This window comes from Myotis nattereri (assembly GCF_964212035.1).
Source record: "Myotis nattereri genome assembly, chromosome: 2".
Taxonomy (NCBI): Eukaryota; Metazoa; Chordata; class Mammalia; order Chiroptera; family Vespertilionidae; genus Myotis; species Myotis nattereri.
In genome coordinates, this window is record NC_138076.1 from 93,924,237 (window position 1) to 93,951,095 (window position 26,859).

General features: G+C 36.8%; 1 protein-coding gene across 6 annotated transcripts in view; it reads right to left on the minus strand.

Moving 5' to 3' along the window:
* ZC3H13 (zinc finger CCCH-type containing 13) overlaps window positions 1-26,859 on the minus strand; it is a 114,395-nt gene that overhangs the window by 85,000 nt on the left and 2,536 nt on the right. For 2 of the 6 annotated variants that reach the window (XM_081083010.1, XM_081083006.1), the window contains exons 2-7: window positions 24,204-24,326; window positions 23,776-23,885; window positions 20,608-20,719; window positions 8,185-8,293; window positions 3,429-3,568; window positions 1,670-1,830 (exon numbers count right to left, since the gene is read on the minus strand). In XM_081083010.1, coding sequence (XP_080939136.1) covers window positions 1,670-1,830; window positions 3,429-3,568; window positions 8,185-8,293; window positions 20,608-20,719; window positions 23,776-23,885; window positions 24,204-24,320 — 749 coding nt within the window. In that variant the 5' untranslated portion in view covers window positions 24,321-24,326. Of the gene's footprint in view, window positions 1-1,669; window positions 1,831-3,428; window positions 3,569-8,184; window positions 8,294-20,607; window positions 20,720-23,775; window positions 23,886-24,203; window positions 25,216-26,859 lie in introns of those variants that run through there. The other 4 variants (XM_081083009.1, XM_081083007.1, XM_081083011.1 and 1 more) reach the window with 2 other exon arrangements.

Below are 26,859 nucleotides of genomic sequence, written 5' to 3' on the forward strand. Positions count from 1 at the left end.
TATTTACTCAATCCCAGGAGCAAAGGAAAGGATCAAGTCAACGCTACAAAGTGCCTTATTAAAATGCAAAACTCTATGCAAACTAGGTGCTTTGAGAAGCTAGAACAATGAACCATCAAGATCCCAATCTAGCCTGGCCAGTGTGGCTCAGTGGTTGAGCATTGACCATGAACCTGGAGGTCAGGGCACATGCCTGAGTTGCAGGCTCGGTCTTCAGTAGGGGGCATACAGGAGACAGCCAATCAATGTTTCTCTTTCACACTGATGTTTCTCCCTCTCCCTCCCTCTCTCTCCAAAATCAATAAAAATATATTTAAAAAAAAATCCCAATCTACAAGGAGCTTAAATTTAATAGAAGTTGTAAAACATGTATGCCACAGCTACAATATAATACAAACAATAATTAATATTAAGAGGGGGATATAAGTAAAATTTGATAAACAAAAAGGAAATACAAATTATGTTCAGTAAGGAAAAATGGGAAAACTTAGCAGAAAGATAAAAATTGGGTTAGACATGGAAGGATTAAAGATGGAAGACTGTAGATAGATGTTTGGATAAAAATATGGCGATACTAAAAGATCAAAGTAAAATGTTATTTTAAAAAACCTGAATTTCACTAAAGAGAATGGAAACCACTGAGTTTTTCAATGGTATAATAAACTAATTGGAATTGTTCTCAAGATTTCTCTTACAACATTTGTAAAATAAATGGGTTGGGGTATCTGATTCTTTATATGTGTGGGGAATAGACACTGGATAAAGTTGATATAATTAGAAAGATGATATAATAATCTAGGCAAAAAGTAACTAGAATCTAAAATAGGGTTAGAGCCTCTAAAAACTAAAAGGAAGGAGTAAAATATGAGTTTCATTATGGGTTAGAGAGGGTTTCCAACTGGTCAAAAGTTGGGAAGAGATTTTTATTTAGTGTTTTCCTTAAACAAAATCAGTGTATGTACTTTAATTAAAATTTAAATAGTACAGCATGTCTTATGCCTTATTCTCAGTCCTAAAATGTAATAATATTCAATCATTTCTCTCTTTATTTCTTCAACTGGCTACTACAATAAAACTAATAATTCCTGCTACATATATACTGTAAAGAATTTAATCTCTTGATCATGTACCCAAGAAGACAAAAATTAAGTTTATTATGTATCATTTCTAATAGCTAAAATCTAGAAACAACTTAAATGTTCAACAAGGTAGATAAATATATAGTATAAATACTAAAAAAACCTAAAGCTACATATGTCAATACATATAAATGTAAAAAAAATGTTAAGTGAAAAAGTTATGTATCTGTATTAACATTAAACTGATGAAAATACTATATATTGCAAAATAATACATACAATGAAAGTACAAAGACATACACAAGTATCATAAAAACAAAATTCAAGAGAGGAAAAACAGGAAATGTGTCTGTTATGTTTCATTTCTTAAAAATTAGAAGTTCTGAAGCATATGTAGATGTGACAGACATTTGTTTTATTGTTCTCTATTAACTTTTTTGAATTGAAACATTTTACACTTGCTTAAAACAAAAAAGCTTATATTAAATACTGAACTTTTGTAAAAGTACCCTTCTGTAATCTACTAATTCCTTACAGTATAATTTCAGAAAAAGCTATTTCTTTCCAGCACTATTTATCACCCTACTAACCTTTGTTGGTCCAACAAGGGAGAGGAAACTGCAGTTGTCTTCCTGTCCTTCTTGCTAGTTGAAGATGATGACTTAGGGCTTGATTTTCGCTTTGGAGATTTGCTAGACTTTCTTAGAGAAGGTGATGGAGATAACTTTGATCTAACCACTTCTGGTGAAACCTTTCAAAAAATTCAGTAAGTCAATTCAGAAACTCCTCCAGTCATGGTAATAATAATAATCAGGCAGTAAAGCAGGGATTTTTAAACCATGCCAAAATTTAGATGAAATATTAAATGTTATTATAATAGCCATGTATTGATAGTAGTCAGACTCATGAAACTGTGCTTTTATTTTTATTTTTTTAGATCATTTTTTTCTTTATTGATTAAGGTATTACAAATGTGTCCTTGTCTCCACACCCCCCCAGTCCTGCCCTCACACTCAACCCCTGTTTTCTGCGTCCATTACTTATGCTTATATGCATGCATACAAGTCCTTTGGTTGATCTCTTCCTCTTATCTCCACCCTCCCCTACCTTCCCTCTGAGGTTCAAGCATCTGATCGATGTTTCTCTGTCTCTAGATCTGTTTTTGTTCATCGGTTTATGTTGTTCATTATAATCCACAAATGAGTGAGAGCATGTGATATTAACACAAAATGCTAATTAACTCCCCTAAATAACACTAATACCAATAAAACAAAATGAAGTTATGAAATTTCAAAATCTCCTAAAAAAAATCACAAATTATATTCAAATAAATACTCTCTCTCTACTCTTTAGTAATGAAGCAATTATTCTAGAAACTAGTGGCCTGGTGCATGAAATTTGTGCACATTAAAAAAAAGGAAGTAATTAGGGCAGCGGTTCTCAACCTGTGGGTCGCGACCCCTTTGGGGGTCAAACGACCCTTTCACAGGGGTCGTCTAAGACCATCAGAAAACACATATATAATTACATATTGTTTTTGTGATTAATCACTATGCTTTATGTTCAATTTATAACAATGAAAATACATCCTGCATATCAGATATTTACATTACGATTCATAACAGTAGCAAAGTACAGTTATGAAGTAGCAACGAAAATAATTTTATGGTTAGGGTCACCACAATATGAGGAACTGTATTAAAGGGTCGCGGCATTAGGAAGGTTGAGAACCAATGAAGTAGAGGAAATATTTTAATATTGCTATTTGCCCTTTCTCTATAATAGAAGTGTCAGAGATAAAAGAAAATTAGTAAAATGTATATGAAAATCTCCCTCTGACCCCAGGAAACAGAGCCAAGTCCCTGCCCACCAGCATGCACCTCGAAATCACGCAAGTCCCAGATCCGGCTGGCCCCACCCCCGTCAAGCCCCACAGGGCAGGGGGCGCAGCCTCAGGTCCCCCGCCCTGGTGCCAGGCGCGGCCTCAGGTCGCCTGGTACTACCTCAGGTCCACGCGAGGACCATTTGTATATTAGCTCTTTATTATATAGGATAGCATGGGCCTAAACAACAGATATATATATATATATATATTCAAATCCTATTTTACATTAGCTGGTGACTCTGGGCAACAGAACTTCAGTTTTGTTCACATGTTTATTATCTACTAATAGAGTGATGTGAAGATTAAATGATTAACACATATGAAGTGACTGATATAGAGCAAGTTGACCAATATGTGTATCAACAGCCCAATACAATTTAAGATGTGCCAAGAGCTAATGAGTTCTCTGATCAATATCCATGTTGATGTTAATCGACTAACATATATTTCAATAAATAGCATACCTCCTTTTTAATAATAATTTCTTCTCTCTTCTCCATGTTTTCTTGTTCTAGCTTCATTAATTCCCTCTGTATCTTCTGACGCTTCATTTCCAATGACAACTCATGAACGTAATCATAATTAATATCTCCATTGTCAGAATCTTTAAACAAAAAATCTCATTACTTTCAGAAACTATAATAATCTCTATAAAAAACTAGAGAATCTTTTCAAATAATTTTCAAACAAAATAGTAGAGCCTTTATTAGATTAACATACTTTTAAAAGATAAAAGAAATATACACGTCTCAAATTAGCCACCAGGTGTATTGGTTCTGGGGCCTCTTGGGTAGGTTTCTGGTGTAGGCCAAGGCCAGCTGCTCCCTATGATAACCTGGGGTTACCTGGTAGAACATACAAAATGATCTATAGTTGGCAGCTGCCTGTGCTGGGCCTGGAGACATGTGGGAGAGGCCATGATGCTAATTAAGGCTGGTGGCACCAGTACGAGGTGTGGGGCCAGAGAAAAATGCACAGGATACCCTGAGGCCAGCTGCCACCTGACAGCTGCCCATAAGGCTCAGTCACTGAAAGAGCTGTAGGATATAAACAAGTTGGGTAAAGCAGAATCTCTGAAAGTCAGCAGAATGGGGGGAGTAGTGTTCACCTGGTTAATACAGATTCAGATTTTGTACCAGTGCCAACCCTTGGGCCACTCAGCAAGAGGGACAGGGCACAGTTGCTGCCTGCCTGGCACCTATGGACTTCCAAGAGGTTTTAAGAAAAGACTGTAGCTGACTACCTGATCAAGTCTGGCTGCCCACTGTAGGGAGCAGCTCTAGGGTCAAGCCTCCGCTGACCTGTGGCAGGGCCACAAACAAGTCGCAACCTGGAGGGCAGAGCTCTCCTAGCATAATTGAGCCTGACCTTGTAGCCCTCCCTAATTCCTTCCTAAGTAGCTAATGGGTTGTGGGAGGTGCAGCAAGTGTTCCCAAAACAAGAACATTTGTATACATGTTAATCTACCCTTGTTTTAATCAGACTATAAAATAAAGCACTGGCTTGCAGGCTGGGTCTTTTGTGTCCTCATCCAGGCACGGGAGACCCACTGAGCCCCAGCTGTATTCTCTTGTCTGTCTTTTCTTCATTCCTTCACCGCCCCTCCTCAGGTTCACCCTTGGCCATGCTGGTGCGGCACAGCCCACTCTAAAAGTCTCTGGTGGTGCATGTACGGGATCCCTCTGCAACTGAGATATCCCTCCCAATTCTAAATCACCTCTGGGTGTGGGGCCAACCCTTTTTGCATCTCTGCCCCGCTACCAGTCTTGATATGGCTTCTTTATAACTTTACTTTATTTTTTAAAATATATTTTATTGATTTTTACAGAGAGGAAGGGAGAGGGATAGAGAGTTAGAAACATCGATGAGAGAGAAACATCGATCAGCTGCCTCCTGCACACTCCCTAATGGGGATGTGCCCGCAACCAAGGTACATGCCCTTGACCGGAATCGAACCTGGGACCCTTGAGTCCGCAGACTGACGCTCTATCCACTGAGCCAAATCGGTTAGGGCTATAACTTTAGTTATAGGACCACTATTCAACTAGTCTTCAGATGGTTATCCAGACCGACTGTTCTATAATTTAGCTATAGTGCTGATGTGGTCATAAGAAAAGGCAAGCACAGAGTTTAGCTCTTCCGGCTTCTTGACTGAACATTAAAAAGATTTGGAAAAACATGTAAAACATGCCACCACCTCACAATTTTTATTTTTGTTTTGCAAAGCATAGTTATTTTCCATATAATTTTATGGTGGGTTTAGTACTGTTATTGTAAAATGAATTAATGAGTAAATATTTAAAAAATTTCTCAGATTCAATTTCTAATATGGGGTCCTTAAAAAGAGTATAAATTTTTAGACATATTAGTACAGACTAATTTCTTTTACATTTAGCTAAAGCTGCTATTCACTTTGAAAATGCAGAAGGTAAGTCTATAAAACCAGTTCAGTATCACTATCTGGGGACAGGAGTGAATGTCTAAATCCATGATTCAATGTTTCTTCAAACAGATAATTGTAAATCATAGATATACACTATTTCTAAAACCTGCCAGTTTCAATCAAGAGAAAACATAGCCATGTGAATACTTGGTAAGTGAAACCACCATAAAAGACATTTACTCATCTTTTAAAATAACTGAATATATAAAAGATTCTTGTAATAAAGTCACTTTAGTATTTTTTTTTTTTTTTTAAGATGAAAGTCTAGAACAAAGCATTGGCAATCAACAGTTAAGGAAGAGACAGACTATAAGGAGTCTGTATAAAAACAAAGAGCCTGAACAGAAAGACAGAAAATCTGATGAGTGACAGATGGAAGCCAAGGGGAAAAGTACTTTAGGAAGACAGGTTCTTGAATGTATTATGTGCTGCACAAAGGTTATAAAAGATGGAGACAAGAATGTCTCAACTTATTTAGCAAAGAGGGGGTTATTGGGGACCTTGAAAAACAATTGTAGTGAAGACATGGGTCAGAAGACGAATAAATATGTGATGAAAAAGTAGAGACAGTAGGCATAGAACCCTTTCAAGAATTTACTTACAAAGTGGGAACAAACAGGGTGATGGCTAAAAGTATCATGGGGAGAGGGAAAATGTGGTAAGATGCGTGTTAAAAGATATAAAAGAGAATGTATCCTATATAATAAAAGCCTAATATGCAAATCAACTGAACAGCAGAACTGACCGGTCACTATGACGTGCACTGACCACCAGAGGGCAGACACTCAATGCAGGAGCTGCCCCCAGCCCGCAGGCCCCAGGCCAGTGGGCGCCCCCCTATTGCCCTGCTGGTTGCCCCACAGATTAGCCCTGATCACCAGCCAGGCCTAGGGACCCTACCCATGCACAATTTCCGTGCATCAGGATTCTAGTATTAAATAAACAGGATTGTAAAGGTGGGAGGAATTTGGATCCAGAACACAGGGTAATATAACCTTATACAGCAGGGGGGAGGCCTCTTCCACAGAACAAAAGGGAAATAAAAAAGTGTAGGTGTACATAAAAAACTAGTTTGTAAGTGATTACTGGCAGGAAGTTGAGGGAGCTTGTGGATGAAGGGTTCTATCACCTCTGTGTAGTAAAGAGCAAGCAGGACAAATAAAGGGATTAGAAATTTAAGGAGAGGTTTTTGAAATAGGTATGAAAACATGGAGAAAATGACAGGTGTTTCTAAACATTTAAATTTTCAATAAAATGCATGCATTATTATAATAGAGAAAGTTTTACTTTTAAAGATAGGAGGTTCCCAGGAAATTTCAGAAAAATTTTAATCCAAAAGCAATTAAAATAAAAAGAAAAGAATGTTGGGTATGTTAAGAGTCAATTCCTTACTATTCCAGAAAAGTTAGTTATCCAATTTTTGAAGAGTCAAGGTTTCTAGTATTTTATTTCAATATATTAACTAATTGATCCAACCACAATGGAACATTACCGCTGCCTTTACAACTACAGGGTATCCCCCCAAAATGTATTCACACACTTTGAATAATTACAAAGGGAGTGTTTATTAAAATATATTTCATTTTCAAAATTGAGCTATCAGCTGTTAAAGGGTGTATACATTTTGGGGGGACACCCTGTACAAGTGGTATTAGATTGGCTTATGAAATTCCAATGAACTAATCATAAGAAAGTTTCCTATTTGTTCTCAGAAGCACTCTTCAACAGACAATGCTGTTCAAAGATGGAATAAATTCCCTTAAAAAGTATGATGGTCAAATTACTGGAGAGGCATTTAGGGTACAATTCAAGTATTAGACTATGTAAGTTTTGAGACTGTTCTTAATAATAGGAGTAAATATTTGAGGCTTGCAGGCTCTTGACTTTCAACAAGGATTCAACTCACCTATGGTAGCTCAAAAACAGCACCAGAACAATATGTAAACAAATGGATATGGCTGTGTTCCAACAAAGCTTTTTTTGTAAAGAAGTGCCTGGTCCACAACCTTTAATTTTATAATCCCTGGTCTAAGTTTTCAGTTTACTGCTGAGAAGTTCCTTAAGTTCTTAAACTCTTTAGTTATGTTATGTATAAGAAATAGCAAAGCTATTGAATTAGTGAGATAATTATATAAATTATATTAAAATGCCTAGCATACCCAACACATTCAACAAATGAGTTCCCATTCTCTATATTTGGTAATGTGCGGCTATAGTGCTCACCTTTAAGAAGATCATAAAAGTGAACATTTGTGGTGTGGAAAATAAATCCTTATTTGTTAAGACAATGACCCAAAGATGATTTTGCTAATTTTTCATGAAAAAATCCCAGGTCTTAATTATTATTGGATTTAAATCTCTTTTGAAAAATGAAAGTCAATAATACCTTTTAAATAATTTCCCCAGGTCTTTAAAATTTTGTAATCTTTTAATATTTTATGAAAAACAACAAACATAAATTTAGATTTAATTTTTTAAAACTGATGTTGAGGAACTGAAAAATCTAAAATTCAAAAAAAATTCCAAAGAATTGTGATGGTGCATAATAAAATTCTAGGAAGAAAAAAAAGAATACTGAAGTTGAAAAATGCAGTGTAAACAGCTTTTTCTGCCTTTGTTCTGCTACTATATGCCATTTTCTACTGACAGGGAGATCACAGTTGAAAAGTGTTTTGAACCTACTCATCTATGATGGGCACGGCTGAAGCCCACAAAAAGTGTCCGCAAAGTGAATAATCAATAAATTGACTACATAAACAAAGATTTCTGAAACTTACCATCTCTATTAGTCTCCCACTCTACATTCTCTTCTTCACTTTCTGGAGTTCTCTCCTTGGTGATTTTTATGTCTTCCTTTTCTCTATGTCTCCCCCTTGAAGATTCTTTCTAAAAAGTACATAAATACATAGAAATTACTGTTATTTTTTAAAAAACTGAATGAGATAGTTATTATAATACAAAATATTTCTAACTTCATCTTTGTTTTAATAAAGAATCAGTTTTGCAAATAATCACTTATCCACTAAGGAGAGGATGTGACAAGTTCTAATGTAGCACCGCAATGAAAAGACATTATAGAATACCTATTTCACTGAAGAATAGCGATGTAGTACATATAAGGAGTAACTAAGATTTTAAAATATACAGAGAAAATATGTTATTTTAAACTTTGATAGTGTGCTACATACTTTTACTGTGTGAAATTCACAGGGTAAAAGACAGTTTAAAATAGATAATATACACAAGGGTTTGTAACTTTAACATAACAGCATTTTCCTACACACCCTAAAGATAAATCCAAACTCATTCAAAAAAAGAGACTTGCCCTATTTTGATGAAAACAAAAATGGTAGCCAAAACAGTTAGAAATCAGTGCATATATTACACACAAAAAAAGGTCTTACACTTTATTCTAGGTGTAATAGCGGCCTACAGACAAAACAGGAGAATAGTAATTAGCTTATAACATTTAATAAACACATATCGCATAACAGAAAAACTTCAAACCACAATTTACTAAGTGGTAAAAAAATAACCAGTATCATATAGTTATCTTCCCACCACAGTATCACTTTTATTAACCCTAAATCCTAACTATGAAAGACACTAACACACAAAGACAATAAAGAGTAAAAGTTCTTTTTGGGCATTATCAGACATAAAATTTGGCTGCTTAAAACACAAATTAATTTATCCTTGAAGACTTCTTTTATTTTTTCCAATTTATTTTTTATTTATGTATTTGTTTATTTATATTATGTATTGATTTTGGTGTACACTTAAGTGGTTAGACTATTGAAACTAGTTAATTTTATATCTTTAGATATGTAGTCATTACTTGATCAATGAAATGACATGATTGCTGGTAAGACAACACAAGCTGACATAAATCGTAAAAACTTACATGAGTTGAACCAGACATGAAAAAATGGTAAAAGGTCCAAAAACAAAACACAAAACAAAAACAACTCCTATTTATAGAGACAAGAGGAAAAAAGTAACATTATCCTTAAAATAAATTCTATGGACTATCAAAAACTATTCTATATACCACATAACTTCTGAATGTTCTGTGGATTAAATCCACTATAAATATATATTAGTGTGTATTATAAAAATATTTTTATAGGTGATTATTTCCGAATTGTTCAATAATATATTGCTGTTTTGGTCTACTTAAAGTATCATGTAATATCCAACTACAGATTTACTTGAAAAGAGTTTCTGAGCAGTAGTGCTTATACTGTAAAATAAACATTCTGTGAAATTATAACAGAACTAGTGGCCTGGTGCATGAAATTCATGCACATTGAAAGGGAATTAATTAGAGGAACGTAATTTGGACTCACTATCTAATATCAATAATATGTGAGCCTTTCTGAAATTCAATGATATGAATTTTAACTATTACTTTGCCAAATAAATGGAATTTACAGATATCACTTAAAAGAGCATTCAGGTTAATATTAAAAACTTTGGCTACCAAGTCAGGTCTGTTTTCAACTTTTTGCCAACATTGTAAATTGTTTGCAATATCTGCCCATTTGGGGTTGCATGTCACGGTTACAAATAAATCGGGCTTGCCATACTTCGTTACAATTGCCATAGCATCCTGATATTGCTGCTGCATATTTCTGGGACTACCCTCAGAAGATGATGGAAGTATTATCATTTGACCAATCGGCACATTATCATTTTCAGATCTAGATTTGAGATAGTCCATCAAACCACTATATTTTTCAACTCTCAACTTAGATTGGTTTGCTTTGATGAAATTTATCCGATTGGCCTCCATTTTTGAATACGAATCCATGAGAAACTGTTGAGTTAATTATCCTGCATTTAAAATAGGATTGAACGTGTCCCACACAGAGAGATGAAATCCATAATACTGCATTTGTGTGACTCGTGCCCTTACATTTTGTCTAGTATTATTGTCGATTACACTGTTGTCTCTGAGTCTTAATGCAATATCTGTTCCCCAGCCTTTTTCACCATGTGGGAAAAGAATAGGATATGTCATTGCATCTAATGTAGGAAACGGGATACTGATTTGTTTCATTTTAGTGGCACTTGGATTACTGGGATCTGGTTTACAATGAATGAGCAAGTCCCTTTCAAAAGGAGGTTCTCCATCTTTGTTTCTGAATGTGACACCAACCTCGGTTACACGGGGAGAATTATATCTACCCAGGTCACTGTTACGGTCGTATTTAATCGCCACTGTTACTTCGGTGGGAGCAATACCTTTTGCTGCTGCTTCAGATTGGGCTTCCTTTTCTACCTCATGTAGCATCTTGTACGATTTTGTTAATTCATTTATTTCATGCATGAGGTTGTTGATGTTGATCATGAGTCTTTCTGAGCAGCCCTGGTTTTCTGGCATTGCTAATCTTTTACTTGAAGCTTCAGCTATATCCAAAATATAAAGTTGAGCAAACTTCCGAGAAACACCATCCGAAGGATGTAAAGTTCCAGTATGGTGATAAACTTGTCTGTGTATTCTAAAACAGTATGGCCCATATCCTGATGGCGATGCGATATTTGCACCCATGGAAGCAAAAGCAAAAGAACTATTTATGAAACGAATATTTTCCATGAAATTTTTGCTGTCAGAATCTTCGTTTGTCATTAACCTTTTTAAATATGCCGGGTAATCTGGAAAACGTATATCATTTGGACAGACTTTCGCTTTGCTACAACATCGAGTAAATTTCCCATAGGATGGTTTTTCATCAGAGAAATTTAGTGATAGGCAAAATTCACATCGAACAGTCATTCACAGTCATTCCACCACAACTATGTTCGAGAATTGCATCCTCATGTACTCCATTTTCGCTGAGAAGGCAGTTCCTACCAGTATTGGTAGTACGTGTTGATGACTGTTCTCTCAACATATTGTCGTCACCACCACCTTCTTTCAACTTCAAAGGCACGTTGGTCTTTAGGCATTTTCTGTCGATGACGCCAATGTTTTTCAACATTAGAGCGACGTTTTTCCAATAGCTCAGGGGTTCTCAAATTTTTAAACAGGGGGCCAGTTCATTGTCCCTCAGACTGTTGGAGGGCCGGACTATAGTTTTAAAAAAACCTATGAACAAATTCCTATGCACACTGCACATATCTAATTTTGAAGTAAAAAAACCAAAACTTTTAAAAAAAAAAGGCTCTCCTAATTTCAAAAAAAAAGGCCCTACTAACTGCAAAATAAAAAAAAAAAAATAGACCTCCTAACTTCAAAAAAAATAAATCCTAACTTGTTCTTACCTCGGTCCTCAGGCAGCAGCCGGCTCTGCACAGGCAAGCTGGTGACTCGTCCAATCACACCCAAGACTGAGAGGAGGAGTTGAGAGACAGAGAGACGGAGGGGAGTCGGAGACTGTGACGCACATTCCACACATGCGCACTGCGGTCCCAGGACAAGTCGGCTGCTAAGCAACAGGCAGGGGCGGCAAAAACACCCGGCGGGCCGGATAAATGTTTTCGGCGGGCCGCATGTGGCCCGCGGGCCATAGTTTCAGGGCCCCTGCAACAGCTTGTCTTCAGATATATTCTGTCAGAGGCGCTGCCTTCTTTCAAGATCAGATGCACGTTGCTCTTCAGACATTTTCTGTCAGTAAGGCGGCATCTTTCAGCTGCAGAGCTATGTTGTATCAACAGTTGTTCTTTAAACATAGTCCTACCTCTTTTCTGTCACGGTCTGAGATGCAGGTGAATAAGAGTCCTGGCTGTCAGACCGCTGAGAGCTGTTTGACCAACGGCTGATTCTGTGGGGGTGGGACTTCCTCCTCCCTGCTGTCAGTTTCCACATTTGTGATGAGGAAGCTGGGGTGACAGAGGGAGCCACGCCCTCTAAGTCGCCCTCTCTCTCACTCTGCTCTATGTCCAGCAGCCTCCTGCTCTGCCAAGTCCTCCAAACCTCCCACTCTCCACCCACTCTCCTGCTCTGCTCTCCACCGGCAAAGGTCCCGGGAGCCTGTGGGCATGGCTAGGCATGGCCAGCCTCACCTCTCGGGGCCAGTGATGGTCCCAGGAGCCCGCGGCCGCCGTTGCCTCTCAAGGAGCTTGACACCTGCGCATGCAAATTGACCCGCCATCTTTGTCAGGTTAATTTGCATACTCATGCCTGATTAGCTGGTGAGTGTAGCAGAGGGACGGTCAATTTACATGTTTCTCTTTTATTTTATTTTTATATATATTTTATTGATTTTTTACAGAGAGAAAGGGAGAGAGATAGAGTTAGAAACATCGATGAGAGAGAAACATCGATCAGTCGCCTCCTGCACATCCCCCACTGGGGATGTGCCCGCAACCCAGGTACATGCCCTTGACCGGAATCGAACCCGGGACCTTTCAGTCCGCAGGCCGACGCTCTATCCACTGAGCCAAACCGGTTTCGGCATTTCTCTTTTATTATATAGGATATTTTTAACAGATTTAGAACCAGAAATGTAATCTCATTAAATTTCATGAATAACAATTTATATATATTAAAATGATATAATATTGACTTTTCTATTGTTTTTCAATATAACTCTGATACTATTCCATAAGACCATATATATTCAGTAAGTACTAAAGACTGAATGCAGTCTTCAATATTTGGAGAAATTTCAAATTAGGAAATATGTTTTATTCTAATACTTTTGTCAATATCCCACCTAGATCATAATATAGAAAATTATTTTAGAGAATCAGAGGGAAGGAGGAGGGAAAGAGTTAGAAACATCGATGAGAGAGAAACATCAATTAGCTGCCTCCTGGAAGACCCCTACTGAGGATTGAGCCCGAAACCCAGGCATGTGCCCTGACCAGGAATCGAACCAGTGACCTCTTGGTGCATGGGACAATGCTCAATCCACTGAACCACATTGGCTGGGCAAGTATACATTTAACCTTATAAGAAATAACTGGCTGGACTAGAAAATTATTTTGATAACACTTATTAAGGAGGCTAAGATCAGTAAAAAACAAAACAAAACTGTATATCCTCATTTCTCCACTTCACCAGTATATAACTTGTTTAGGCATGTTACTGTCAAATGAAGTTATTTCCCCCCTTCTCTGATATTCTAATAAATAGGGCCTGATATTACTTGTCCCATGTAGTACAGCATAGTCTGTTCTTTCACCTTCCTGTATTTCTTGAACAGAATGGCTTGTCCTCTTCTCATAAGTGCAAACATTAATTGAAAGTGCAACCATTTAATTTATTATATGTTATAAATTAGTCACCCTGCAACATGTACATGTTAAATATTTGTTAAAATATTTGTTAAAGAAACACACACAATATTTTAACCAGTGCTCTTGGAAGGAGGTATTTTAAGAATTCAGAATTTACTTGGATTTCTAAATATATTAAGTAACACTGACAGTAGATTCTAGAGCAACAACCTGTGATCAAACTTGCTAATAATATTTGCAGCAAAATAAACTATACCCATTCATTGGGTTAAAACAATAGTTTTATGCCAATTAAGATCAGACTTTGCTGACAAATAAGTCTATGCCTAACTTTCCTTAGAAACCAAAATTTCTTATTGTTTTTTTCCTTTCCCACAGATTACTATTCCTAGTTTTCACTTCACATTAAGACATATTTCTTTTACTATAATAACAACCAACCAATTTAGGTTTCCCCAGGGTGCCTCTCGCCTTCTACAACATAAGAATTCTTTCCTTCTGGCCACATCTGAATCAATAATTGATAGCAAGATAATAGCCATGCGCTTGATTGCTGAATCAAGTGAATTAGCAGCAAGGAGAATGGGATTATTATGACTAGATTGCATTAATCAAGGCCCAGCTGTTATCTTTGGGTCAATTTCCCCAAACCATAGTGCAGGTACAAAATGAAAAGGTGATAGAATGGGTTCTGAGGAATGTAAAGCAATTTACACTACACCTTTGATACTATACTTCACCTTCTCAAAGTACTATGCTACATTTTTGATAACTGCATTGATCATAACAAAACAGACTTTCCAACCTGTAAACATTTCACCTTTAGATTTCAGAAGAAACATCTTCCTGATGTATATATCCTTTTACACATTCCTATTTAGTGAAGGTCTCCTAGTAATCAGCACTTTCATTTTATCTGAACACCTCTTTATTATATCTCCCTGAAAAACCGATTGCTAGATATATAACTATAGGTTTAAGGACTTAGCTCAACACTTTGAGATTATTATTCCACTGTGTTTTGGCTTCCATTGTCGTTCTGTCCTTCTGCTGCTCCTTTGTAGGAAGATTTGCCTTTTTTTCTTGGGGCGTTTGTAGTATTTTGTCTGTTTCTGGAGTTTTGCAGTTTCAATATAATACTCTACTTGACATGTATTGTTCTTTCTGTATCTGTAGATTTATATCTCATCAATTATGGAAAATTCCTAGTCACTGCTTCTTTTAAATGTTGTCATTCTCACATTCTAATTTTCCTGGGATTCCAAGTAGATGTACATTAGATTTTCTAAGTGTTTTCCCCACATTTTTTAACTTCTTCAATATTTTCTATACCCCTGTCTCTATGTGCAGCATTCAGGATAAATTTTTCAGTTCCACCTTGCAGTTCACCAATTCTCTCCTCAATAAGGCTCTAATATTTGTAAACCAGCTCTAATATTTGTAAAAATTTCAAGGCCATCATCAGCTTTCAGATTTGTTGCTCAATCCTTGATTTTAATTGTTTTTGCTGCTCTTTTGCGTTCTTCAGAAGGCAGCACTGCATTAAAAATGTACTTGCTGTCTCTTATTCAGGATCCAGTTTTATTGTAATGGGAGGAAGGAACCTCAGAGTATATAATTCATAATAATGACGAAAGAGGAATTAAGACTTACACTTTTATAGAAATCATGTTTGCCTATTGCTTAAAGCAGGGATGGGGAACCTTCTTTCTGCCAAAGTCCATTTGTATTTTTATAACATCATTTGCGGGCCATACAAAATTATCAACTTAAAAATTAGCCTGCTATATTTGGTCAAACATTTAATTAACTCATCCCTAATGTGATGGCTGGAACTGCTTCTCTTTAGTAAGGCGTGTGATGTTAACTGGTAGTGATGATGTTGCTACTTGCAACTGCTTTTCCATGGAGCACAGTTGACTCTTTGTGATGGTAAGTTTTGAAAAGAATGGCTCTCAGCAATAAGTTGTCCACACACAGATGCATATTTCAATGCATGCTTTCTCAAAGTGGGTAATTCATTATTGTTTATGTAACATTTATAGAACACAAGCAGTGGGAGGTTGTTGTATGTGGCTTTCAGTTCAGTTGAATGATTTCGAATTGTAGGTTATTAGGCATATCAGCTGGTTCAACATTGAACAGTGTAGCAAAGATGTTCAATTCCATTTACTTTTCACATCCTTGAATCTTACATTAAATGCCTCAATTAGTTTTGCACATTCATAGAAATACCAATGATGAGAGAGAATACTAGATCAGCTACCTCCTACATGCCCCCTACTGGGGATCCAGCCCAAAACCCAGGCATGTGCCCTTACTGGGAATCAAAACGGTGACTTTTGGTTCATGGGTTGACACTCAATCACTAAGCCACACCGGCCAGGCCCAACTGTTAAAATTTCAAGAACTGTACAAGTCACTGTTAAACAAAACTATGATTGAGAATTAAATTATATAAAGTAAAAATTAAACAAATAATATGACAAAGTTAATAATTACTCCAAACTCACTTCCTAAATATTCAGCACATTTTACTCTGGTTAATTACACTTATTATATTTATGTATGTATGTATGTACATATGTATGTTCGTGTGTGAGAATAATATAGAATTGTAGGAAATAGTATCTTTTCCCAGCTTTTTATTCAGTGACAATACTTTGGTAGCTTGAAATTGACCACGATAGGAGTATTTACACCAAAGGAACTAGCAAATCCTACAAAGCATGGCTTTCTCTTTTTTCCCTGAGTAACTGTTAAACATTTACCAGCAAACAACAAAGTCCATTCATTATTCTGAATCAACAGATTATTTCAAAATGTAATTCACATGCTCAGCCCCTACCCAGAAATTAACATTCAGTAGAACAGGAGTAGAGTATATACATGTGTATTTTTTTACACGTATTTTTAAAAAGACCATCTCTCCTCCAAAAAAATTTTGATACACACCTCCACCTAAGAAAAACTACTTGAGGTATCTAAAACAATATTAAAATAGCCATAGGAAAGCTTCTTTAGGTTTTAAATTACTAAAGAGGTTGCTGCTTATACTATTCAATAACTTTCATACAAAGACTATAATGACACAACTAGATATCCACATGCAAAAAAATGAGGTTGGATCCTTACCTAATACTATCCTATCTAGTAAAAGACAAAAAGGGTAATTAACCGTACCTCCGCTACGCTACCCATTGGCAAATCAGGGCGATATGCAAATTAACTGCCAACAAAGATGGCGACTGGCAGCCATGCAGCTGAAGCGAACATGAGGCTTGCTTGCTCCAGTGATGGAGGAAGCCACGGTTCCCCGCCTGCCGCAGCCCAGCTCTAAGCTCCAAAAACAACAGCTTGAAAAGCAACAAAGTTTCAATTATAGAAGCTAAACAAACCCCAGATACCTGCTTTCAGCCAGCCACGGCCTCAGAGCTGGGAGCACCAGTAACGGCAACAATGTTTCAATTATAGAAGCTAACTAAATCCCAGAATAAAAAAAAAAAAAAAAAGGAGAGGCTGGGAGCTTCAGTCATCCGCCAGCCTGAAAACGGCCCTCAGCCCCTCACCCATACTGGCCAGGCACCCCAGTGGGGACCCCCACCCTAAAGGGGGTGTGACCAGCCTGAAAACAGCCATAATCCCCTCATCCAGGCTGGCCAGGCACCCCAGTGGGGACCCCCACCCTAAAGGGGGTGTGGCCAACCTGAAAACAGCCATTAGCACCTCATCCAGGCTGGCCAGGCACCCCAGTGGGGACCCCCACCCTGAAGGGGGTGTGACCAGCTGCAAACAGCCATCATCCCCTCACTCAGGCCAGCCAGGCACCCAAGCGGGACCCCCACCCTGATCCGGGACACCCTTCAAGGCAAATCAGCCGGCCCCCACCCGTGCACCAGGCCTCTATCCTATATAGTAACAGGGTCATATGCAAACTGACCCTATCAGCAGAAAGACTGGGAATGACTGGTCACTATGACACACACTGACCACCAGGGGGCAGACGCTCAATGCAGGAGCTGCCCTCTAGTGGTCAGTGAGCTCCCACATGGAGGAGCTCTGCTCAGGCACAAGCCAGGCTGATGGCTGCCAGTACGGCGGTGGTGGTGGGAGCCTCTCCTGCCTCCTCAGCAGCTCTAGGATGTCTGACTGGAGCTTAGGTCTGCTCCCCGCTGGCAAGTGGACATCCCCCGAGGGCTGCCAGCCTGCCAGAGGGATGTCTGATTGCCATCTCAGGCCCAATCCCCAGGGGAGCAGGCCCAAGCCAGCAGGTGGTCATTCCCCAAGTAGTCCCAGACTGCGAGAGGGCACGGGCCAGGCTGAGGGACCCACCCCCCCACCCCGAGTGCACAAATTTTTATGCACCGGGCCTCTAGTCTTTTATAATAAAAGGGTAATATGCAAATTGACCCGAACGGCAGGACCATCGGGAACGACTGGTTGCTATGATGCGCACTGACCACCAGGGGGCAGATCCTCAACACAGGAGTTGCTCCCTGGTGGTCAGTGTGCTCCTATAGGGGGAGCTCTGCTTAGCCACCAGCCGGGCGGATGGATGGCTGCGAACGCAGTGGTGGTGGCGGAAGCCTCTCCCACCTCCTCCACAGTGCTAAGGATGTCCGACTGCGGCTTAGGCCCGCGCCCCGCACCATCAATCGGACATCCCCCAAGGGCTCCCAGGCTGCCAAAGGGATGTCTGACTGCCAGCTTAGGCCTGATTTCCCAGGGAGCAGGCCTAAGCCAGCAGGTGGAAATCCCTCACGCAGTTCCGGACTGCAAGAGGGCGCAGGCCGGGCTGAGGAACCCCCTGAGTCCAAGAATTTTCGTGCATCAGGCCTCTAGTAAATAATAATAGAAAAGCGTAATATGCAGTGTCCCCTCGGGAGTTCGATCGCTTGTTATGACGTGCGCCAGGGGGCAGCGCAGAACGAAGGAAGGCCCCGGCTGGCAGCTGGCAGCTGCTAGGGACCCTACCGTGCATGAATTTTTGCACTGGGCCTGTAGTACTATAAATAATAAGTAACTAAAAATAGATTAAAAATTTAAATGTAAGAGCTAAAACTCTAATATTCTTTGAAGAAAACATAGGCATTAATCTTTGTGACCTTGAATTAGACAATGGTTTCTTAAATGACACCTAGACAACATTTAAATAAATTGGATTCACTAAATTAAAAACATTTGTGCTTTAAAGGATACCATCAAAAACATGAAGACAACCCATAGTATGAAAGAAGGTTTTGCAAATCATATATATAAGAAACTTATATCCAAAATAAAGAACTGTTATAAATCAACAATAGACAATAAAAAAAAAAATGGGTGAAAGATCTAAATAGATATTTCTCCAAACAAGATATACAAATGGCCAATAAGCCCATGAAAAAGATAATCAACATTCTTTAGCCATCAGGAAAATGCAAATCAAAACTACAATGAGATTACCACTTCACACCCATTTAAGATGGCTATAATAAAAAAGTTAGATAACAACTATTGGCAAAGATGTACAGAATTGGAAAACTTGTACACTGTTGGCAAGAATGTAAAATGGTACATCTGCTTTGGAAAACAACCAAGCAGTTCCTCCAAAGGTTAAACCTCCAAGAGGTTAAAAAAAGTTTAAGCCATGATACAGCAATTCTACTTCTAGATATACTAGTAAACCCAAGAGAAATGAAAAATATGTCTACTCAAAAACTTGTATATGAATGTTCATAATTCATAACAGCATTATTCACAATAGTCAGAAAGTGGAAACAACCCAAATGATCATCAACTGATGAATGAATAAACAAAATGTGATATGTTAATACAATGGAATATTATTTGGCAAAAACACGGAATAAAATACGAATACACCCTATAATCTTTCATGAACCTTGAAAACACTATGCTAAGTGAAAGAAGCTAATCACAAAAAAAAATACTGTATGGCTGCATTGTTGTATGAAATATCTGAAACAGGCAAATCTGCAGTGATAGTAAGTCAAATAGTGGTTGCCTAGGGTTTCAGGTAAATTGGAATGATAAGAGGATGACTGTTAAAGGACATGGGGTTTCTTTTGGAAGTAAGTGATGAAAATGTTCTAAAATTGATGGTGGTGATGGTTGGATGACTGTGAATATACGAAAAATCACCAAAATGTATACTTTAAATGGGTGAATGGTACAGTAGCCTATCTAATAGAGTAATATGTAAATTGACTGTCACTCTGTGACAAAGATGGCGGCACCCTGGCGGTGTCACCCTGGCAACGTGATCCCAGCGTCCGCGTCCCAGCCACGTGGAGGGAGGGAAGGGACCCCAGCTGCGCGGAGGGACGCTGGTGTCATTGCAGGCCGGGCTGAGGGCCATCCCCCTCCCCTGGTGCACGAATTTCATGCACCGGGCCTCTAGTTTGAATTATATCTCAATAAATGTTACATTTCTTGGGGGGGGGCGCGGGGGAAGCTCTGGAAAAGACTTCCATTCCTAGCAAACACCTGTGTCCTTCTATCCAATTACTACATCATAAATTGTGTTTCTCTTTAGCTTAACTGCCAGGAATTCATCACTAAATTTTATGGTCACATGAGCTTTACTTTACCTAAATTTTCTAGTTCAGTTTCCGTTACCACCATGCCTTCCTTTCATTGTTTTAAGTGTTCTATTTTAAGCCTTTTCATTCTTGGAAGCAGGCAGAATATGATGGTTGGCTTGAACTCTGAAAACTTTAAGAATATGTTTAGATATTCATGACCCCTACGAAGGTAAAGAAACCTTAAGAAGTTCAGCTTGAGCTCTACCAATGAATTTTCTTCACCTTAACTACCACCAAGAAGTGAAGCAATCAGAATTATGAGTTTTGCCGGAGGACTTTTATTCTCTAAATTACATTATCTATACAGAACACTGTAATGCAATAATACACATTTACTATATATTTACCACACAAGATAATATTTAAAATAGAAGATAAATAATAGGTCCCTACTGAAATTTAACTTTACTTTGGGAAATTTATTCCTACCCTAACAGGTGAGGATGACTCCTCTGTATTTCGTTTCTGAGATTCAGTGTCCATATCTTGGCGCTTGTTCTTCATTCTTTCTCTAAGATCCCCTGTAGGTCTTTCTGGTGACCTTTAAAAACGAAACAAAAACAAAACAGCAAAAATCTATATTTATATATCATTTTATAAGAATATATTTGCAGAAATAAACTCAAAAATCTCAATATAATTTTTCTAACTGCCCATGGCTCCTAAATTTCAGAAAAAATAATTAATTTGTTTCAGTTTAATATTAACATAAATAATATGAGCATCATTTAGCAAATTTTCTCCCAATACCAATCCAATGTATACTTTAAAATTCCATGGGGGGGCAGGTACTGGTAACATGAATAAGAAACTATGTCTGAGCTGAGAAAAAAACAATTAGTAATTAGCAATTTAATCACATAAATATACAAGGTGTAACAAAAGTAAGTTCACAGTTGTTCATATGGGATATACAATAACTAATAAATAATAAGAGTAAACTCTGTGTTTTGAGTACTCACAACCATAAACCTACTTTTGCCCCACCCTGTATTAGTTATATTTGAAAACAAAAAAGTAGGAAGATAAAGTTTTAAGCCATGGCACTGCAAAATTAATCTAAAAGCAACAGTATAATCATCTACACATGTATTTAGTTGGATGCAACATCAACAACTGAGAAAATACTTTATGCCTCTTAAGAATCAAAGTTAAATAGAGAAGTTTTGTGTAATTCTTATAACTTTTCTTAAATTTAAAATTATTTCATAATAAAAAGAAATGATTCATAGCAATATTTTAGACAGTGATTTTATATTCTGCTCTGGATTTAAAAAAAAATACCCACATTTATATTCAACACTGGTAAGGCTTTATAATTTAAATTGGAAATTTGATAAATGGCTGTTCAGTTATTTCACACCATTACTAAGTAAGAAAAACAAAACAGATAGAAAACATACTGCCTTTAAAGAATATTCCCAGAACATTTAAAAAAGAAGGCAATATAAGTTAAAGAATATGCCCCTCTTTAGCCATTAAAAAATATTACATATAATACCTTCAAACGATAAATACAAATCACATAAATATTCACATCTATTTCAAGTAACAGTTGATCGATCATATCAATTCCTTTAATGTATCAATCATTAATACAAATCACAGTGAAGAAATAATTTGTTAACTCACTTTAAAGGATCTAATTAACATTTACATGTTTATTTTATACATCTATATTAAATGTTTTAACAGTTAAAGCTGAACTTAAAATGGAACTCCTTAGCCCTAACCGGTTTGGCTCAGTGTCAGCCTGCCGACTGAAGGGTCCCAGGTTCCATTCTGGTCAAGGGCACATGCCCAGGTTGTGGGCTCGTTCCCCAGTAGGGGTCATGCAGGAGGCAGCCGATCAATGATTATATCTCATCACTGATGTTTCTATCTCTATCTCTCCCTTCTTCTCTGAAATCAATAAAAAATATATATGTTTAAAAAATGGAATTCTTATTATAAACCAGTACATAAATCCTTTCAATTATAATTATGATGTACATGTAAATTTTTGTCTTAGTTTCCTGCATATAACAAAAATTTATTGTAAATCTGTTTCTATCCTAAACAGCACCTAACAGTGTACTCTATATACCATGAATGCTCAATAAATGACTTAAACGTCTTTTGACTAAATAAGCATTATCTGAAATACATTGCTTTTCTTTCCTTCTTTGAATCACATTATGACTATATTTCTCTCCTACAAATAAAGTAAATTACACAAATACAAGTTATCAGATAAGAAAAAAAATACACAAAAGAGCAAAATCATAACAAAAATTCCTTTATGCTAAGTCTAGTATGATACTATTTTTTTCCACTTTAGACAAATTTCTTTGCCATTTTCCTCAAAACTGTCTCCTGTATAAAACTTTTCAGTTAGTAATAAATTTCAAAGATGAATTAAAGCATTATTAAAAGTGTAGTAATAATATAAACAAAACAATATTACTGAAATAGTTTACCAGGTGTTTATACAGGTAATTAAACTTATGAAGACTAATCTCCTCTCATTAACAGAAAAGACAAATGACAATCTAAATACAAATAAGACAATATTCAGCATCACAAGTAAACGAAAATATAAAACATTTAAGTGAACAGAAAGTTTGAATTTTAAATTCAAGTAAACTGGAGCCCTAGCCAGTTTGGCTCAGTGGATAGAGCATCAGCCTGTGGACTGAAGGGTCCGGGGTTCAATTCTGGTCAAGGGCACATGCCCAGACTGTGGGCTCGATCCCCAGGAGGCAGCCAATCAATGATTTTCTCTCATCACTGATGTTTCTCTCTCCCTCTCCCTTCCTCTCTGAAATCAATAAAATATGTTAAATGCAATTAAACTTGAAAACCTATATATACACAAAAAAAATCTCCAAATCCTAATGTTCAATTTTTATACTATTCCTATAGCCAAAGCAATCAGTACACCCAATTTTAAAACTAGATAAATTATTTCTTTACCAATCAAGTTTAAACTTTTTGTGACAATCTTTACATAAGCTACATCTTTAAACACCAACCATAATAAAATCATCATAAGGAAACCAAAAGAAAAATAAAAGGTCTTTATCAGGAAAGATTAATTTAGTACTGCCATTATTAAAGGCATGTGATATTCAAAATAGCTCCATTTATCATTATATAAATACATATTTTCATTTACATTAATACACTGCGATAGGATTTGGCAAATGCATTTTAACCTTCAGAGTTCGCATTAGATTATCTTTTGTCATCAAGATTCAAATTTAGAACATCTTAAAAAGCTAAAATTATATCCTATTTAAATTTCAATAAAATTCTGTCTTAGCAGCAGTTTAATACATAATTGGGAGGGTTAAGTAAGCCACACATATATTATAAAAAAGATCTATTGTCAAAACAAGTAAATATTGAACAAAGAAGTTAACTTTAAAGCAAATATTTTATTAGCCTTGAATTTAAAACTAAAAAGATCTTATCTATCTTTGATTACATCAACAAGACTACTATCAAGATAGAAAATCTGATAAAATATATGGTTTTATTTCAGATTTTTATACTAGATAAACTATAAAAGCCATTTTCTAATTGTATATGAACAATTCAAAATTCTCAATTTACCTTCTGTAATTGCTGCTATAACCTTTACCACGGGGTGAAAGGCCATGTACGAATCTACATGTGTTTCCATAGAGGCAGTTGCCAGTCTTCAGCCAGTTACGGCACTGTGTCTAAGAGACAGATATTACTATGTAAATTTCATATTTATTTCTGGACAAAAGATGCTAGTGGAAAATTAAAATAAATGCTATCAAAATTGCAGCTAACCTGAGATATACATTACTCCCCAAATAATAAAACATCAGAGAAAAAACCCCCACAAACAAACCCACAAACCCTATCACTCTTTTCAAGTCTCTTAATGAAACACATTTTTTAAAAATGTACTGAACCAACATACCTACAACCAGTTCACCTTTATTATACAAAATCGGTATTTTAAAAAAAGGATTGCAAGAGAACCCCTGAGACTACAAGTGACAACTCACCTCTGCTGTACTGCCAGTGCTGGGTCCAAGTCTCTCAAAGACACTGGGTCTTCGGGATGTGCTTTCAGATATGGTCTTCGTATTTTCCACTGTGACTTTCCTTCTAATTTTTGACATTTTGTACTACTTTAACAAAAAACGAGAGAGAGGGGGAGGGGGAGGGGGAGAGGGAGAGGGAGAGGGAGAGGGAGAGGGAGAGGGAGAGGGAGAGGGAGAGAGAGAGGCTAAACAGTAAAATTCTTTAATTTAAAATAACTGAGCACATAGCATATAACTTGCAAGTAGATAAAACTATAGATAACACTGTAAAATTATAAGGGATTTTTCTCAGAACAAAAAGAAAGGAATAGGAGGTCACAAGTAAATATAGGTAAATAGAAGTTATCTTCTAAGACACAGGTCAGGGCACATGCCCAGGTTTCAGGCTTGATCCCCAGTGGGGGGCGTGCAGGAGGCAGCTGACCAATGATTCTCTCTCATCACTGATGTTTCTATCTCTCTCCCTCTCCCCTCCTCCCTATTTTCCAAGTAAAAAAACTATACAGTGAACTCTACATCATGTACTCAGTATTATAAGACAATCTTTGATTTAACTTTTCTTGGGCTTATTCTCAGTCCAAATGTGAATTTACAGAGGAAAAGTTGGTAAAATTTCGTATGTCCATTTGTTTTACTGACCATAAAGAACTAAAGCCAATATGAGTGGAGATGAGAAATATGTAGAAAATGTAGAGCTTTGATTAACCAAGAAAACCACTATTTTATAATTTAAAAATGAGCAGAATTTGAAAAGTACATATGTAATAAAGTATATAGGAAAAGTTAGAACAAAAACACATTTTAAAGTTTCATTTTGTTACTATAAATATTAACATATAGATTACATTGTAATGCTCACTCACTAATTTTAAAAACATCTGTTAATAAACTTAAAATCACGTGAGTTTTAAAATTTCCATATTAGCTATTATTAGTATGTGGAATGTGGAAAAGAGGCACCCATCCCACCATATTGCTTCAAAGAAAACTAACCCTAACCTTGCAATTTTTTCTCTCCACTATCAATTGAAATGGTTAGTTCTGTCCTCAAAACGCCTATTCCCAACATGCCCTCATCCCCAATACACTCTCCTCCAATGGTGCCACAGTTGGGAAAACAAGCTATTTATTATTATACTTGTAACAATGGTCATCTGTCAGCTTCTTGTTTTTCTGAGGGCTCCCGGTATTAACTCTTGTTTCTCCAAACCTGTGGCTTGGATCAGCACTGTTCTCCTTCCCTGACCTGCTGGAAAGTATACTCTCCCAGCTTCTCTTCAATTCCAGATCCCTAACATAAGCTTTAAAGATTTCAAAGGGTTTGGACTGCTATGTTAAACACTATCAAGTGATGACTAATAATTCCATATTGCCCCTCTCCTTGTATTCTTGCCACTAAAAAAGTTCCTTCACACAGAGACAAAGTTGCTTTTACGGTGACGTAGGAACATCTCAAGATTCACCTACATAGTGCTTATCCCAGGAATTTTACTTCGAGCTACTGTTGAGTCCACCAACTTAAAGAATAGCAATGAAGTAAAGGTGTGTTCTCCTCTTTTCTCATAGGCCAACAGTGTCAGACCTTGCCCCAGTGAGTTTGAGTACCAGGTCTAGGTTACAGGGAGATCCTAGACTAAAAAAAATAAAAAATAAATCTGAAGCAAAGGGGGAAAAGTAGGAACCGGAGTTTTCTAAATGAAAGAAAGAGGAATTCTTCTGATCATCTATCTAAGAACTTTCATCGGTAGTCAACAAGTTATCTAAATATTGCTGAATATTACTAAATATTACCGAATATTACTAAATATTACTGAAACATTCATGATTTTGCATAGATAAATAAATGCTTTATGCTTGCAAATACAAAAAATAATATTTGATATCCAATTTTCTAAATATGTACACATAATCTAAAGTACACCAGAAAAGCATTTACTCATATATAGTAATTAATGAATTTAAAACTGTTACCAACTAGTGTGACTTAATTAGGATTTTCAATCTAAAAATTTGGGCCTACAAAGGAAGATAAATACCGCAACAGAATAAAATGCAAATCTGACTGGGGAAGAGTGGCTTTTTCAATTAAAATCTACAAAGGCTTCAATAAGAAGTAAATGTTTCAGAGTATAAGAAAAATTAGAAACAATAAACTTTTTTAAAATGCAAATATTAAAGTCTTCCCTAGCTCAGAGTCCTTGAAGGTTTTCTTTCTAGTTTGGTTTTCAAATTTTTCTTTGGTTTTAAGTTGCCACCACACTTCACACTCTATCTTTCCCAAACAGCAGCATTATTAAAACCAGAGTGACACTCGTGAGTCTATCGTTACAGTATTTTCCTATTTCTCCTCTTCGTTTTCAGAGTTAATAAAAGATCAGAGGTCATTATATTTTTTCAATTGAAAAAGAAAAATAGGGGATAAAGTTTGAATCATTAAGACACAATAAAGCAGTCTCAATAAATAGGAACTGTCCGCCCCTCAAAAACTTACAAACATCATAATGTTTGTAATTCGTACTACAAAATTTGACTGAGAAAAAAAAAACATACAGCAGCCTCTTTGTAAACAATTATTTCTGAGGTCTAATGACTGAAATCTTGTCAATAAAACATGTAT